This window comes from Pseudopodoces humilis, chromosome 2 (genome assembly GCF_049639895.1).
Source record: "Pseudopodoces humilis isolate 2021_Gansu_Grassland_sample_001 chromosome 2, ASM4963989v1, whole genome shotgun sequence".
NCBI classification, from domain to species: domain Eukaryota; kingdom Metazoa; phylum Chordata; class Aves; order Passeriformes; family Paridae; genus Pseudopodoces; species Pseudopodoces humilis.
Genome location: NC_142201.1, coordinates 245156 through 258658, shown reverse-complemented (window position 1 = coordinate 258658; position 13503 = coordinate 245156). Strand labels below are relative to the sequence as shown.

The 13503-nt window shown below is 58.1% G+C and overlaps 3 protein-coding genes across 3 annotated transcripts; all 3 read right to left on the bottom strand.

The window, feature by feature from the left end:
* Nucleotides 1-80: 80 nt before the first annotated feature.
* Nucleotides 81-1551, bottom strand: LOC102102761 (hemoglobin subunit beta). Its single transcript, XM_005526590.3, has 3 exons — nucleotides 1378-1551; nucleotides 1064-1286; nucleotides 81-318 (listed from the first exon to the last, which is right to left on the bottom strand). The coding sequence occupies exons 1-3, from the start codon at nucleotides 1467-1469 to the stop codon at nucleotides 190-192; spliced, it is 444 nt and encodes a 147-aa protein (XP_005526647.2). The 5' UTR covers nucleotides 1470-1551; the 3' UTR covers nucleotides 81-189.
* A 1721-nt stretch (nucleotides 1552-3272) lies between these two features.
* On the bottom strand, nucleotides 3273-4622 carry LOC102102951 (hemoglobin subunit beta-like). Its single transcript, XM_005526591.3, has 3 exons — nucleotides 4490-4622; nucleotides 4170-4392; nucleotides 3273-3406 (listed from the first exon to the last, which is right to left on the bottom strand). The coding sequence occupies exons 1-3, from the start codon at nucleotides 4579-4581 to the stop codon at nucleotides 3278-3280; spliced, it is 444 nt and encodes a 147-aa protein (XP_005526648.1). The 5' UTR covers nucleotides 4582-4622; the 3' UTR covers nucleotides 3273-3277.
* A 2753-nt stretch (nucleotides 4623-7375) lies between these two features.
* LOC148184754 (hemoglobin subunit rho) lies at nucleotides 7376-11138 on the bottom strand. Its single transcript, XM_088051048.1, has 3 exons — nucleotides 8501-11138; nucleotides 8180-8402; nucleotides 7376-7559 (listed from the first exon to the last, which is right to left on the bottom strand). The coding sequence occupies exons 1-3, from the start codon at nucleotides 8764-8766 to the stop codon at nucleotides 7431-7433; spliced, it is 618 nt and encodes a 205-aa protein (XP_087907174.1). The 5' UTR covers nucleotides 8767-11138; the 3' UTR covers nucleotides 7376-7430.
* Between the last annotated feature and the right edge of the window lie 2365 nt (nucleotides 11139-13503).

Genomic DNA, 13503 nt, shown 5'->3' with positions numbered 1-13503 from the left:
ACCCTGCTGAGGCTGACGGCCCAGCCAGCCGTGCCCCCAAGCCCTCCATCCCCCCAGGGACACTCAGACGCAGACGAGACTTCACAGGATGAGCTTTATTTGGCTGTTAGAAGCTGTTGGCTCGGGCTGGCAGCGCGCTCCGTGGGCTCCGTGGGCTCCGCGGGCGCCGCCGGCCGCTCCTGCGGCTCTTCAGTGGTACTTGCGGGCCAGAGCGTGGGCAACCACGCGCACCAGCTTCTGCCAGGCGGCCTGGCAGTCGGGAGTGAAATCCTTGCCGAAGTGGGCGGCCAGGACGATGATCAGGATGTCACCCAGGAGCTGTGGGGACACGAGCAGGTTAGCAATGCCCTGTACGTCCCCACACGAGCGCTCACATTACAGCCAGGGAAGCCTCCGGGAAATCTGCAGTCTTAAAAACCTCCCCCAGCTCCTTCTTAAGATGCACCTTAAACTTGGGAAGAGTAACTAAAAATTATTCAGGGTTTTTTGGACTAAATTTTTCTTTGTCCCTTCTGGCTTTGTTTTGGAGTTTCTCTCGAGCAGAAGACCCAGCCGAGCTCCCGGCACAGCAGGATCCAGCACTTGGCCCTACAGAGCCCTGGCACAAACAGCGAGCTCATGCTGGCCCAGGGGATTCCTGCCAGCCCCAGCCCAGGGACAAACAGTGGGGTTAATTCCCCACTGAGATACCTTCAGCCAAAGTTCTCTCTCGGTAGATCCTCTTTGGCTTTTGGCATCCAGCCGCTACCTCCTGCTCCTCACTCATCTCTCTGTCCTCCTCTGTGCCAGACTTTGCTCTTGCTCCTTCTCCCCCCGGCTCAAACCTCTTCCTGCTCAACAGCTGCTTTCACTTTGTTCTCCATTCCCTCGCTGACACCACGTCCTCCCCTTCCCGTCCCCCTCCCGCAGCCCCTGCCACCCCTCTGCCTTCCCAGCAGGCTGCACCACATCCCTTCCCTCTGTCCCCCTGCATCCCCCCACGGCAGCCCCCAGCCCCTTCCCTCCTGCCCTGGGCTCAGGCTTAGGGGAGACGCTGCAATGGGGAGCTCAGGGCACAGCTCACCCTGAAGTTCTCGGGGTCCACGTGCAGCTTGTCGCAGTGCAGCTCGGACAGCTGGGAGAAGGTGTTCTTGATGCTGTCCAGGTTCTTGACGGCATCCCCGAAGGAGGTGAGCACCTTCTTGCCGTGGGCCTGCACCTTGGGGTTACCGATGATGGCCGTGGGGCTGGACAGGTTCCCGAAGTTAGAGAAGAACCTCTGGGTCCAGGGGTAGACGATCAGCAGCCTGGGGAGAGACACAGACTCGGTCACACCGACGCTCCCGTGACAGGAGAGGTTTCCCCGTGCAGGCAGCAGGTTCCCGGAGCTGGACCTACCTGGCCAGGGCCTCGGCACCGCACTCGGCGACATTGACCTTCCCCCAGAGGCCGGTGATGAGCTGCTTCTCCTCGGCTGTCCACTGCACCATGGTGCTGGCAGGTGGGTCGTGTGGCGGCTGCGGAGGAAGTCTGGGCTCTTGCTCCCGAAGGATGGCACGCTGGGCAGCCGCTCTCCCGCCCCGCTTTTATGCGCTGCGCCGCGCCCCTCCTCTCCCCCGAGCGCCCCTCCATTGGCTGGGCTGGGGGGCCCAGCCTGGCGCCCCAGGGAGGGGAGCCAGCATCAGGGTGGGGCCCCAGGGCAAGGTGCCCAGATCCAGCGCTGGGCTGGGCTGGCCACCCGCCCTCCCGGCCTCTGATTTGCAGCCCTGCTGCAGGGTGGCTTTATCTCCACACAGAGTCCCAGCAGAGGATCCAAGGGGAGCCCCTTGGATGGTGCCCCCCCATGAGGCAGCAGCTGCGGACTTGGGGCTCTTGGGCTCTCTGAATTCACCAGTTTCTCCTTCTCCTCTTCTTGCAGGACCTGTGAGGCTTTGGGCACTGCCTCTGCTCTCCCGTCAGCTCTTTAAGAGTTTGATTAACTTCAGGATGACACTGCTAAAAGCACGGCAAGGCCTTGCAGACAAGAGGGAGCTCCTGTCTCAAAGATCCTCTTGGCAAAGGTCCTGGAAAGGAGAGCTTATAACCCAGGGCAAACCAAGTGCAGGGAGCTGGCTCACAGGGCATGAGGAGAGCTGGGAAGACTGGGATTACTGGGATCCCACAGAATCCCAGGATCCCTGGTGTTGGAAAAGCCCTCGCAGCCCAGGGAGTCCCAGCTGTGCCCGATGCCCACCTTGTCCCCAGCCCAGAGCCCTGAGTGCCACGTCCAGCCCTTCCTTGGGCACCTCCAGGGATGGGCACTGCAAAGCTCCCTGGGCAGCCCCTGCCAAGGCCTGAGCTCCCTTTCCAGGAAGAAAAATCATCTGCACAGATGTGCAGCCTGAGACAGTGCCTGACCCAGGGGTTCCACAGCTCGGTGATCAGTGGTGTTCCTGAGAAGTGGGAGAGGCAGCCGGGACTCCTGGGGCTGATATTCTGCTCCTGCGCCCAGCTGGAGGCGGGAGGTGGCGTGCAGGGGACAGGGATGGAGCTCATGGGGCACAGGAATGCCCTGGTGGGGTCTGGATGACCTTGGAGCAAAGTGTTTGTGTTCCTGCTCCTGCAGGAGGGGGCTTGGCGAAAGGATAGGGGTCAGGCTGGGGGTGACACTGTTCCCCAGCCCTCTGCAGCCAACACTGGTGTTTCAAGGAATCACAGGATCCTAGACTGGTTTGGGCTGGAAGGGACCTTAAATCTCATCCAGTCCCATGCCCTGCCACGGGCAGGGACAGCTTCCAGTAGCCCAGGTTTTGTCCAAATCCCATCCAACCGTGTCTGTTACATTCTGCCTTTGCTAATCTAAGAGTGACTTTAAAAACCCCCACGCCAAGAGAAGGCCACATGCAGGAAGTTACGAGCCATGGCCCCAATCTCCCTGGCACTTCTCCACACTTTTGTACAGTTCCACTCCACTCACTTTGTGAAAGTCCTAAAACATTAAACCAAGCAATGTTACCTAATGTGTCCAAAAAGTGCCAGAGTCTTTCTGTTTGTATTTTGTGGTGTTTATTAGGGTTTTGTCCTGAACATTCCCCTGGGATCTCCACCTTAGACAAGTTTCACTTGGACAAGATCGTGGCTCGTGTTATCCCATGTTTGCGAGCTCCCCCAGCCCCGCTGTCCCTCCATCCCCATTCCCACAAAGAGCCAGACATCTCCTGGTGGCTGGAGCAGCTGGTGTTTATTTGGAGGTCAGAGGCCAGCAGAACCCGAGGAGGACTCCCCAGGAGGGTCTCCAGGCAGGAGGGCTCCCAGGAGCTCAGTGGTACTCGTGGGCCAGCGCGTGGGCCACCACACGGACCACCTTCTGCCAGGCGGCCTGGCAGGCGGGGGAGAAGTCCTTGCCGTAGTTGGCAGCCAGGACGATGATGAGGATGTCACCCAGGAGCTGGCAGTGGAGGGAGAAGAAGCTGTCAGCTGGTGCTGCCCCACGTCCCTCCCCAGCCCCGCTGCGGTCTCTGGGGACGTCACAGCAAAGCAAGGGGTGGATTTATCCCGGCCCCGTGCAGGGCACCGGGCTCCTGGCACAGCTCCTGCTCTGGCACGTGCCGGGGTCCCTGGGTGTGCTGGATCCTTCCCCCAGCACCTTCCCTCGCCTGCTCTGCACTATCCTCCCTCACCTTCTACTGGGTTGACCCCTTCCTTTTCCATCCCTACCCACCCTGGCTGCCCCCGGGCTCAGAACCCTCCTGCCAAACTGGCTGTGCTTTTTTTCCCTTCTTTTTTCCCCTTCCCTTCTTTTTCCTTTCTTAAAAAACTTAAAAACTCTCTAAGTTTTTCCTTTAAACTCCTGTGCGTGGAGTTTAACCACTCCCTCACAGCCAAGCTCAGCTCTTCCCTCTAAATCCCATCTCAGTTCCTTCCCTTCTGGCTGCTCCAAGAAGTTCCTTCTGACCGGGACACGTTTGTCTCTGCATTTCTCCCCGTTCAGCTGCCTGGCTGCCTCCTCTCACAGACCCCAGCCCCAAAACTCCTCTTTGTTCCCCCAAACATGACTGTCCCGTCCCCTCCCCTGCCCCTATCCCCCCCAGGCTCTCAGGCAGCCCCAGGGTTTCTCTCGAGGTCTCACTGACAGTCAGACCCCTCTGAGACCCCCGAAGCACCTCCAGAGCTTCAGCAGGAACCTCAGGCTGGAGCTGAGCATGGCTCACCCTGAAGTTCTCGGGGTCCACGTGCAGCTTGTCGCAGTGGAGTTTGCTCAGCTGAGCAAAGCATTTCTTGATGCTGTCCAGGTTCTTGATGGCCTCCCCGAAGGAGGTGAGCACCTTCTTGCCGTGGGCCTGCACCTTGGGGTTACCAAGGATGGCCGTGGGGCTGGACAGGTTCCCGAAGTTAGAGAAGAACCTCTGGGTCCAGGGGTAGACGATCAGCAGCCTGGGGAGAGATGGAGGGACACAAACAGACATAGAGACACAGATGTTCCAGGGAGAGGTTTCCCCGTGCAGGCAGCAGGTTCCCGAGCCGGACCCACCTGGCCAGGGCCTCGGCACCGCACTCGGCCACGTTGACCTTGGCCCAGAGGCCGGTGATGAGCTGCTTCTCCTCGGCTGTCCAGTCCACCATGGTGTGAGCAGAGGGGCTGCCCTGAGCGATGGACGTGGTCCCGAGGCTGCCCCGCGGATTTTTATACACGGCTTGGCCTAATCTCAGCCCACGGAGCCACGGCTCGGGGCTGGGGAGGGAGCGGGGCTGCACGAGCAAAGATAGCGGCTTTGGAGGCTGTCCAAGGGGGAGAGAGGCCCCTTCCCCCTCTGTCTCGGAGTGGACAAGCATCACCTCGGCCACGAGCACAGGTGGAGCTGCGGCTCCAGCCCTGGGGACCCCAGGGTGCCACTGGCACCCGCCTGGGGAACGCCATCCCCTCCTGCCAAGTGAACCCCTCAAGGTGCTTTGCACATGGAATCATGGAACCCCAGACCTTAAAGCTCATCCAGTGCCACCCCCTGCCATGGGCAGGGACACCTTCCACTGTCCCAGGCTGCTCCAGCCTGGCCTTGGGCACTGCCAGGGCAGCCTCAGCTTCCCTGGGCATCCAGAGAGCCTCGCCGGCACTGCCTTAGTGCCCCGGGGCACTTACCCGCAGACATTAGCCACAAACATGACTTTAAACTCCACGAGAAAGAATTCCAAGGGCTTCTGAATTTGAAGATTATTGAGCCATGGAGAAATCTTAAGGACATATGCTGTTCTGGGCTAGCCCAGAGGCTGTTTGCAGCAGTGGCCACTGGTCCATGGCACCATCAGCCCCACTGAGGCAGATACAGCCCCCAAGTGCCTGCGAGGGTGGCAGGGTGAGCCTGGTCAGGACTGCACCAGCTCTGAGAAGTCCTGGACCCTGTGAGACCTGGAAAAAACCAAAGGCAAGCACAGCCCAGACAGTCCCAGCCTTGGGCTCACCCTGGTGCTTCATTTGTTTTTATAAGAAAGAGTTAATTTGAAGTATGATTTTAAATGCCCTGGAGGCAGCAGCGTGGCTGGGAGGTTTTGGAGCTGCCAGCACAGGGACTGCCGGCTCAGGGAGCTCTCTGGACACTGGCTGGGAGGGGAAATGTTCATCCCAACGTGCTGAGCAGGGACAGCTCCTGTAGCTCGTTCTGAGTCTGCAGAGTCAAAAGGAAATCTCCTTTTGCCCAGTGCAACCCAGCAACACCTGACAGCTTATTCCCAGCTGGTCCCCAGACAGGAAAGCAGGCCCTGCTCTCAGCCTGGGATGGATTTCATCATGCTCAGGACCCTTCCCTCAAGCATTCTTCCAGCTGGGTGTTCCCTGTGGTGTGGGTGGAAGATCTCCCAGCTCCTGGAATCACAGGTTCATGGAATGGTTTAGGTTGGAAGGGATCATCAAGATCATCTCATTCCACCCCCCTGCCACAGGCAGGGAACCTTCTGCCAGACCAGGCTGCTCGAGTCTTGGCCCCTTCCACGGACAAGAACCTTCCCTTTCAGAGACAAACCATCCCAACCAGGGCCAGAGGCAGCTCCAGTGAGGGCCCTTCTGCCCCAAGCAGAGTTTCTTGGTCCCTGATTGCAGCAGTGTCCCCGCCAAGCTTTACAGAGCCCTTATCAGCAGCAGTGGCAGCTGTGCCCAGCTCTGCTCTGGAGCCAGGCCAGCCTCCACTCTCCTCCAGAATATGCAGGGCCTTGTGTCTTAAGCCAGCAGGTCCTGAGGGTGTCTTTGCTCCTGGTTTAAAATCCCAGAAGGGTTTGGGTTGGAAAGGACCTCAGAGCCCACCCAGAGCCACCCCAGCCATGGCAGGGACACCTCCCACTGTCCCAGGAGCTCCCAATGTCCAGCCTGGCCTTGGGCACTGCCAGGGATCCAGGGACATCCTGCATCCAGGGCTCTCCTGTGCTCTCCTGACCTGTTTTGGGTCAGGTGGGCTGGTGGTATTTGTAACTTTGCTCCGTCACACCAGAGAGGGAGGACTGTCACTGGCAGGGTGGGACACGGGCCCCCTGGCAGCACCCCCTGTCCCTGGGCAGCAGGAGCAGCCAGGCACAGCCCAGCCAGCAGGACGTGCTCCTGTCACCACCGGGACATGCAGGAGAGGGGCAGCACAAAGGTCAGGATGTGGACACTGAGATGAAAAGTCACGGCCCCCAACCAGGGACCCAGCCCTGGACACCCCAACAGGCCTGGGGGTGCTGCTGGGTGCCCCCACCATCCAGCTCTGTGTTGCTGGAAAATTCCAAGGCTTTGAACTGGAATGCTGAGAATGGTCTGACCTCCTGCAGTCCTGCTGAAACGCCCATTTGCTGGGTGAAAGGAGAAGCTGTGCTACAGGGAAGCTGGGTTCAGATTTTGGGCTTTTTTCCTGATTCTTTTCCCCCTTGGTGCTGCCGGCAGGGCTGGACCTGCCTGGCTGTGCAGGATAGAGGGGTTAAATGCAAATCCCTGCTCTATCAGCAGAAAGGCAGAATATTCATTCCTAAATCATGCAAAGCAAGGGTTTCACCGTTTGAGACACTAACATGCCTGTCTTTCCTTGTTGCTTTTTAGGCTGTTCCTGGAAACATTGCTGAAATGGAGATGCCTACATAGAAACTTTCAATTCCAGTGAAAAGATGTGCTTCCATTAAGCCAAAATGAGTAAAAAAAGGCTCTAGCCCATCCTATCTGAAAGCTGCCCTCATCCCCTGCTCTTGGGATCTTACACATTCCAGATATCAAACTCTGATCAGGATGCACCAGTTTCCATCACTGATGCAGAAACTACTTTTGATCAATTTAATACATCAGTAGCAAACTATGGAGGTGTAAATTTCTGCCTAATCAGTGAATCTCTATGAATTTATATCCTTGCAAATATCCCAGGAGGAGAGGCCCAGGGCCCACAGAGACACAGAACACAAAGAATTGCAGAAAATGTAGTTTTTATTGCCTGTCACAGACACAGATGCCTCCCGAGGCTTTAGTGGTACTTGTGGGCCAGGGCATGGGCCACCACCCCGACCAGCTTCTGCCACGTGGCCTGGCAGGCGGGGGTGAAGTCCTTGGCGAGGTGTGTGGCCAGAACGATGACCAGGATGTCCCCCAGGAGCTGAAGAGGGGAAGGCAAAAGGGAAATCAGGTCAGCAGGTGCCGGCCCCCCTCACCCTGCACAGCCCCCCGGCACCAGGGGACCCCAGCCCCCAGAGGGTCCCGGGGCTGTGGCCAGGGAAGCTCTGTCAGCTGCAGGACAAGAGCCCCGTGCTGGCCCTGGACTCAAGCATCCACCTGCTCCATCTCTGCTTCCCCTCACATTTGCCAGCTGCTAGACTTTTTTCTGCCTTGCCTTTTCCTGCTGTGAATCCCCACACCTCCTTCAGCTGAGGGTCAGTGCGAGGTCCACCTTCTACCTCCCCAAAACCAGGCTGAAGCAGAGGCTGAAGCAGAGGCCAACATCCTGCTCCTTTTCTCCAGCCGTGCCTGCACAGGCCCCCAGACTTCTAGAGAATCTCTCTGTGTTTGTCACCAAATTTGTCCCTGCAGTCCAGAGCCTGGTATTGCCCTGCATGATTGAATTCCCAGCCTTCCCCTGTCCCCCAGTGCCCACTCCAGCCAGCCATGTCCTGTTTGCTAACTGAACCCAATAACACAAGTTATTGACGCCTGTTTGAAACCCCCCGGGCACTGAGGTGCTCTGAGGAAGGAGGAACAGAGGCTCCAAGGACAGCTCACCCTGAAGTTCTCGGGGTCCACGTGCAGCTTGTCGCAGTGCAGCTCGGACAGCTTGGAGTAGGTGCCCTTGAGGTTGTCCAGGTTCTTGATGGCCTCCCCGAAGGAGGTGAGCACCTTCTTGCCGTGGGCACGCACCTTGGGGTTACCGATGATGGCCGTGGGGCTGGACAGGTTCCCGAAGTTAGAGAAGAACCTCTGGGTCCAGGGGTAGACGATCAGCAGCCTGGGGAGAGACACAGGGGGAAGCAGGTGGTTAAAGCCCCCTGACTGGGGCGGTTTCCCCGTGCAGGTGAGCGGGGCGGGTTCCCGAGCCGGACCCACCTGGCCAGAGCCTCAGCACCGCACTCCTCCATGCTGAGCTTGGCCCAGATGCTGGTGATGAGCTGCTTCTCCTCGGCTGACCAGTGCACCATGGTGGTGGCTTTGCTGGGCTGGACACAGAGCCTGGAGCTGAGCCCAGACCCTGCCGGGTTTTTATCCCCTGTCCCGGCGCTGCCCGGCCCCTCCAGCGGGGCCATTGGCTGGGCCGGGCGGGGGTCCCAGCCAGGGGCTGGCCGGGCAGTGGTCACTGCAGTGAGCTGTGTCATCAAGAAAAGCCCTGTGAGCCCTTAACAGGCCAGCCCAGGATACAGGAGCTCTTATCTCCCTCTCCTTGGGCCCTGGCTGCCTGTTCACCACAGGCATGGACATGCCACCCATCCCTGCAACAGGCACAGATCCCTCAGAGAGGGGCTTTAGAGTCATGGGATAGTCTGGGTTGGAAAGGACTTTAAAGCTCATCTTGTTCCGTGTGCCACAGGCACCCTCCACTATCCCAGGTTGCTCCAAGCCCAGTCCAGCCGGGCCTGGGACGCTTGCAGGGATGGTGGCAGTGAAGCAGAGGTCACCCCCTCAGCTCCAGGTTTCCAGGAACACCTGTGTGGGCTGCCAGGGTGGGCTGCAGCTGTGAGCAGGCTCCTCTGCTCTGTCCGTGAGCCCTTCAGTGATCTCTCCCTGCTGGGAATTAAAAGCCGTGCACAAGGACAGCAGGACCCTGCCGTGTCACAGCCCCATCAGCAACATCCCCCGGGCCAAGGTGTGGCTACAGGCACACCTGGACTCTGGCTGTCACCTGCACAGCTGCTCTCCTGCCTTCCAGGCCTCCAGGGAAGCTGTGCTCCCATGCTCAGAAAGGCAAAGCCAGGATGCTTGAGGTGTCAGGCATCCAGACCAGGCTGGATGGAGCAACCTGGTCTGGTAGAATGTGTCCCTGCCCATAGCAGGGAGCTGGAACTGGTGATTATCCAACCCAAACCATTCCACGATTCTTTGGATCTGTGGCTTTGCGTCTGTCTATGGGCAGTTTAAGAAACCTCATCCAGACCTCTGAAATCTTCCAGTTACAGACTGATACTGGACCATTGATCTGAGAAGGCTGGAGAGGAACTTTTTACATGGGGAGGCAGAAATAGGAGCCAGGGAATGGCTGCCAGTGGCAGAGGGCAGGGCTGGATCTTGGGATCTTGGGCAGGAATTGTTCCCTGGCAGGGTGGGCAGGGGCTGGGATGGAATTGCCAGAGCAGCTGGGGCTGCCCCTGGATCCCTGGCAGTGCCCAAGGCCAGGCTGGACATTGGGAGCTCCTGGGACAGTGGGAGGTGTCCCTGCCATGGCAGGGCTGGCACCGGATGGGGTTTAAGGTCCCTCCCAAGCCAAACCAGTCTGGCATTCTGGGATCTCATTGGAGACACAGGGGCACGAGCCCATCACCCTGATCCCACTGGGGCATTCACATCTGTAGTCACATTTTAGCTCCTCACCACAGGGTTCTGTAAGACATTATTAATTTTTTCCATTTCTGGGTGGTGGGAGAGGCCCCTTCAGCAGCCCCAGGCAGGCTCTGATAGCCCGGCCAGGGGCTGTGTGGGGCAGATAAAGGTATCGTCAGGAGCCCGGTGCTGGCTGAGCTCCTCACCTACAGAGCAGAGACAAGACACACCCGTGCTTCTGAAGAGATCTGAGGACTCCAGAAGTTGTCCAAATCCATCCTACAGAGCTCCAGGGAGTGCAATGGAATGTGTGCAGCCCTGAATTCCCAGGCAGACATTCCCATCACGTGAGCTGGCTGGCAGCTGCTCGCCCAGCTGGGGATGACAATAAATGGCCTCAGTGGCCTCTGCATTTATTACTTCTCTGTAGCCTGAATTGCCTGGCATTGAAATTAAAACCCAGGCTACATCTGGGGCCATTCTCAGCAATGCACTCGCCTCCTCTCTGACAGGAGATTCATTTTCAGCTCTGCAAGGCTGAACTTTAAAAGGGAAAGGATAATGATGCTTTTCTGCTGCATCTGAACCAGCAGCAGGGAAAAACTCAGGGAGGGGCAGCAGGATGGTGAGCCTGGGACAGGGAGGACAACATCAAACCCAGAGGCTGGAGGAGAGTGTTAACTGCAGCACTGATATTATTTTTTAAATGTGGTTAATAAATTCTGGGTTTCTGGAGTCTGTTGAAAACAGGCAAAGGCTTGGCTTGTGGTGAGAAGCCTGCAGGCCTGGACCCGTGCTGTGACCCATCAGGGGCTGGTTTTACTGGTGTGGGAGCAGGGTGACTTTCCATGGATGGCTGATGATGGCCATAAAGAGCTGAGGGGGAAGGAGGAAGGCTGAGGAAACAGGAGGGAGGCAAAAGTAATTTTCATTCAGACAGGCCCATTCCATGCTGCTCTCCTGTATTGATCCCTTTAATGGTTGGTTTTATCCCCACAGCAGCTCTTTAACCTCTAAATCCCTTCAGATGGACACAATAGCAAAGGAATAACAGCAGGTGGATCAGGCACTTAATCGGATTAGGCTCTTGTCTCTGCATGAGGAGAGTCTGGCGTGGCCATGGCCTTTTGCAGCCACTCTAAATGGACACATCAGCTCCAGGCAGCCCACTGGCCCCTTTGGCTGTGGCATTAGCCTGGTGCCTGGCATGAGCTCGGAGGTGGAGGTGATTCCCCAGCAGCACACAGATCCCAGGGAGGGCTGGCCTCAGCCCCGTGCTTGGGGCTGCAGGGGACACCAGCAGCCCCTGGAGAAACTGGAGAGGGACTGGGGCCAAGGGCTGCAGGGCCAGGAGCCAGGGAATGGCTGCCAGTGGCAGAGGGCAGGGCTGGATCTTGGGATCTTGGGCAGGAATTGTTCCCTGGCAGGGTGGGCAGGCCCTGGCACAGGGTGCCCAGAGCAGCAGAGCAAAGCCAGATGCTCCCAGCCTTTAGGGAAAGGGGCAGAGCAGCTGCTCTAAACCCATTCAGGATGTGGTCAGGGACGAATCTGAGTAATGCAGCAACAAGTGCATCTGAATCAGCACAATTTGTACAACTTTCCCTGGCTGGGACTGGTTGTTGCCTGAACGTAGTAGAAAAGAATTTCTGGAAATGCAGTTTTTTCCTTAGCAGGGACAGGGATACTGGGAGGCACCACAGGCAGCAGAGGTGTGGGGGCTCCACAGGGGAGACTCCAGGCAGGCTGGAATTTTAGAGCAGAGAGCTGGATGCCATCCCCATGAGGAGAGTTGTTTCCTTCAGCGTGAGGCACTCTGCTCTCAGCACAAAGATATTCCTATTTTTTTTTCTCTGCTGTAACAATCAGGGGAAATGCAGCTGAGGTTAAATGAATTCTTCTCTGGCCCTAACAAAGTTCTCTCATTTCAGGATCCAGATCTAAGCCTTGGTATTTTCTAGGTCTGACTCCAGGAGGTGTGGAGCACCCCTTGCTCTGACTGCTCCAGCTTGGCTTTCATGCCATGTAATCATAGAAACATGGAATATCCTGAGCTGAAAGGGACAGAATCCCTGGATCCTGGTGCTGGAGAAGCCCCCCCAGCCCAGGGAGTCCCAGCTGTGCCCGATGCCCACCTTGTCCCCAGCCCAGAGCCCTGAGTGCCACGTCCAGCCCTTCCTTGGGCACCTCCAGGGATGGGCACTGCAAAGCTCCCTGGGCAGCCCCTGCCAAGGCCTGAGCTCCCTTTCCATGGGGAAATTGTTCCTGAAAAAGGACCTACAAGGCCCATGGTGTCCAGCTTCTGGCCCTGCCCAGGACTGCCCCAAGAATCCCAACACGTGCCCCACTTCTCATACAAACATGTTTTAATTGACTTGGAGCCTTTCACCGTATTGCTTTAATTTCACAGGAAATCTCCGGGGTCTGGAATGCGGGTCCTGGGTAACACTGCTGGGGGCTGGGGGTGGCATGCAGCAGAAATGCACCAAGAACCTGCCCCAGCCTTGCTGGTGCCTCCCTGTCCCTGTGTCCCTGCAAAGGGAGCTACCAGGACGTGCTCAGCCCGGGAGCCCCCGGCCCGAGGGGTCCAGAGCCGTGTGAGGTTACACGAGGTGAGGCACAAGAGCCAGGATGTCTGGGGGAAAGCCAATCTTAGTGAAACTGCCTCTGAGTTATCCCTCACCACAAGAACTGGGGCAAAACCATCCAGAAATGGGCAAAAGCAGGACTTTTACTGCAGACAAGCTCTCTTAGGGCAGAGGTTCTCCTCGGTGTGTTGCTCTCCCCCTCGCTGGGCTCCGGCTCAGCACAGGAGGGACTCGGGCTGTGGCTGGAGGGGACACGGCAGGGGGACAGCTGGAGGGAGGGACACGGTGGTGGGGTGGGAGGGCCAGGACAGCGGGGCTGAGGGAGGCAGCTGTGTGTTCCAGCTGTGTGCTCCAGCTGTGTGTTCCAGCTGTGTGTTCCAGCTGTGTGTTCCAGCTGTGTGCTCCAGCTGTGTGCTCCAGCTGTGTGTTCCAGCTGTGCCCAGCTGTGTGTTCCAGCTGTGTGCTCCAGCTGTGTGCTCCAGCTGTGTGTTCCAGCTGTGCCCAGCTGTGTGTTCCAGCTGTGTGTTCCAGCTGTGTGCTCCAGCTGTGTGCTCCAGCTGTGTGTTCCAGCTGTGTGTTCCAGCTGTGTGCTCCAGCTGTGTGCTCCAGCTGTGTGTTCCAGCTGTGTGCTCCAGCTGTGCCCAGCTGTGTGTTCCAGCTGTGTGTTCCAGCTGTGTGTTCCAGCTGTGCCCAGCTGTGTGTTCCAGCTGTGCGTTCCAGCTGTGTGTTCCAGCTGTGTGTTCCAGCTGTGTGCTCCAGCTGTGTGTTCCAGCTGTGTGTTCCAGCTGTGTGTTCCAGCTGTGTGCTCCAGCTGTGTGTTCCAGCTGTGTGTTCCAGCTGTGCCCAGCTGTGTGTTCCAGCTGTGTTCCAGCTGTGTGTTCCAGCTGTGCCCAGCGGTGTTCCAGCTGTGTTTCCCAGCCCGTGGCTCGGCTGCCCCGCACACACCGGGCTCTCCCCGGACCCCGCCCGCCGTTCCCGGCCGCCGCTATCGGC

Coding starts and splice junctions, on each gene's coding strand:
- LOC102102951 (XM_005526591.3), bottom strand. CDS start 4,581: ATGGTGGACTGGACAGCCGAGGAGAAGCAGCTCATCACCGGCCTCTGG. Junction 4,393..4,489: donor GGTGCCGAGGCCCTGGCCAG/GTGGGTCCGGCT, acceptor ATCTCTCCCCAG/GCTGCTGATCGTCTACCCCT. Junction 3,407..4,169: donor TGGACCCCGAGAACTTCAGG/GTGAGCCATGCT, acceptor CTCCACTGCCAG/CTCCTGGGTGACATCCTCAT.
- LOC148184754 (XM_088051048.1), bottom strand. CDS start 8,766: ATGACACAGCTCACTGCAGTGACCACTGCCCGGCCAGCCCCTGGCTGG. Junction 8,403..8,500: donor GGTGCTGAGGCTCTGGCCAG/GTGGGTCCGGCT, acceptor GTCTCTCCCCAG/GCTGCTGATCGTCTACCCCT. Junction 7,560..8,179: donor TGGACCCCGAGAACTTCAGG/GTGAGCTGTCCT, acceptor TCCCCTCTTCAG/CTCCTGGGGGACATCCTGGT.
- LOC102102761 (XM_005526590.3), bottom strand. CDS start 1,469: ATGGTGCAGTGGACAGCCGAGGAGAAGCAGCTCATCACCGGCCTCTGG. Junction 1,287..1,377: donor GGTGCCGAGGCCCTGGCCAG/GTAGGTCCAGCT, acceptor GTCTCTCCCCAG/GCTGCTGATCGTCTACCCCT. Junction 319..1,063: donor TGGACCCCGAGAACTTCAGG/GTGAGCTGTGCC, acceptor GTGTCCCCACAG/CTCCTGGGTGACATCCTGAT.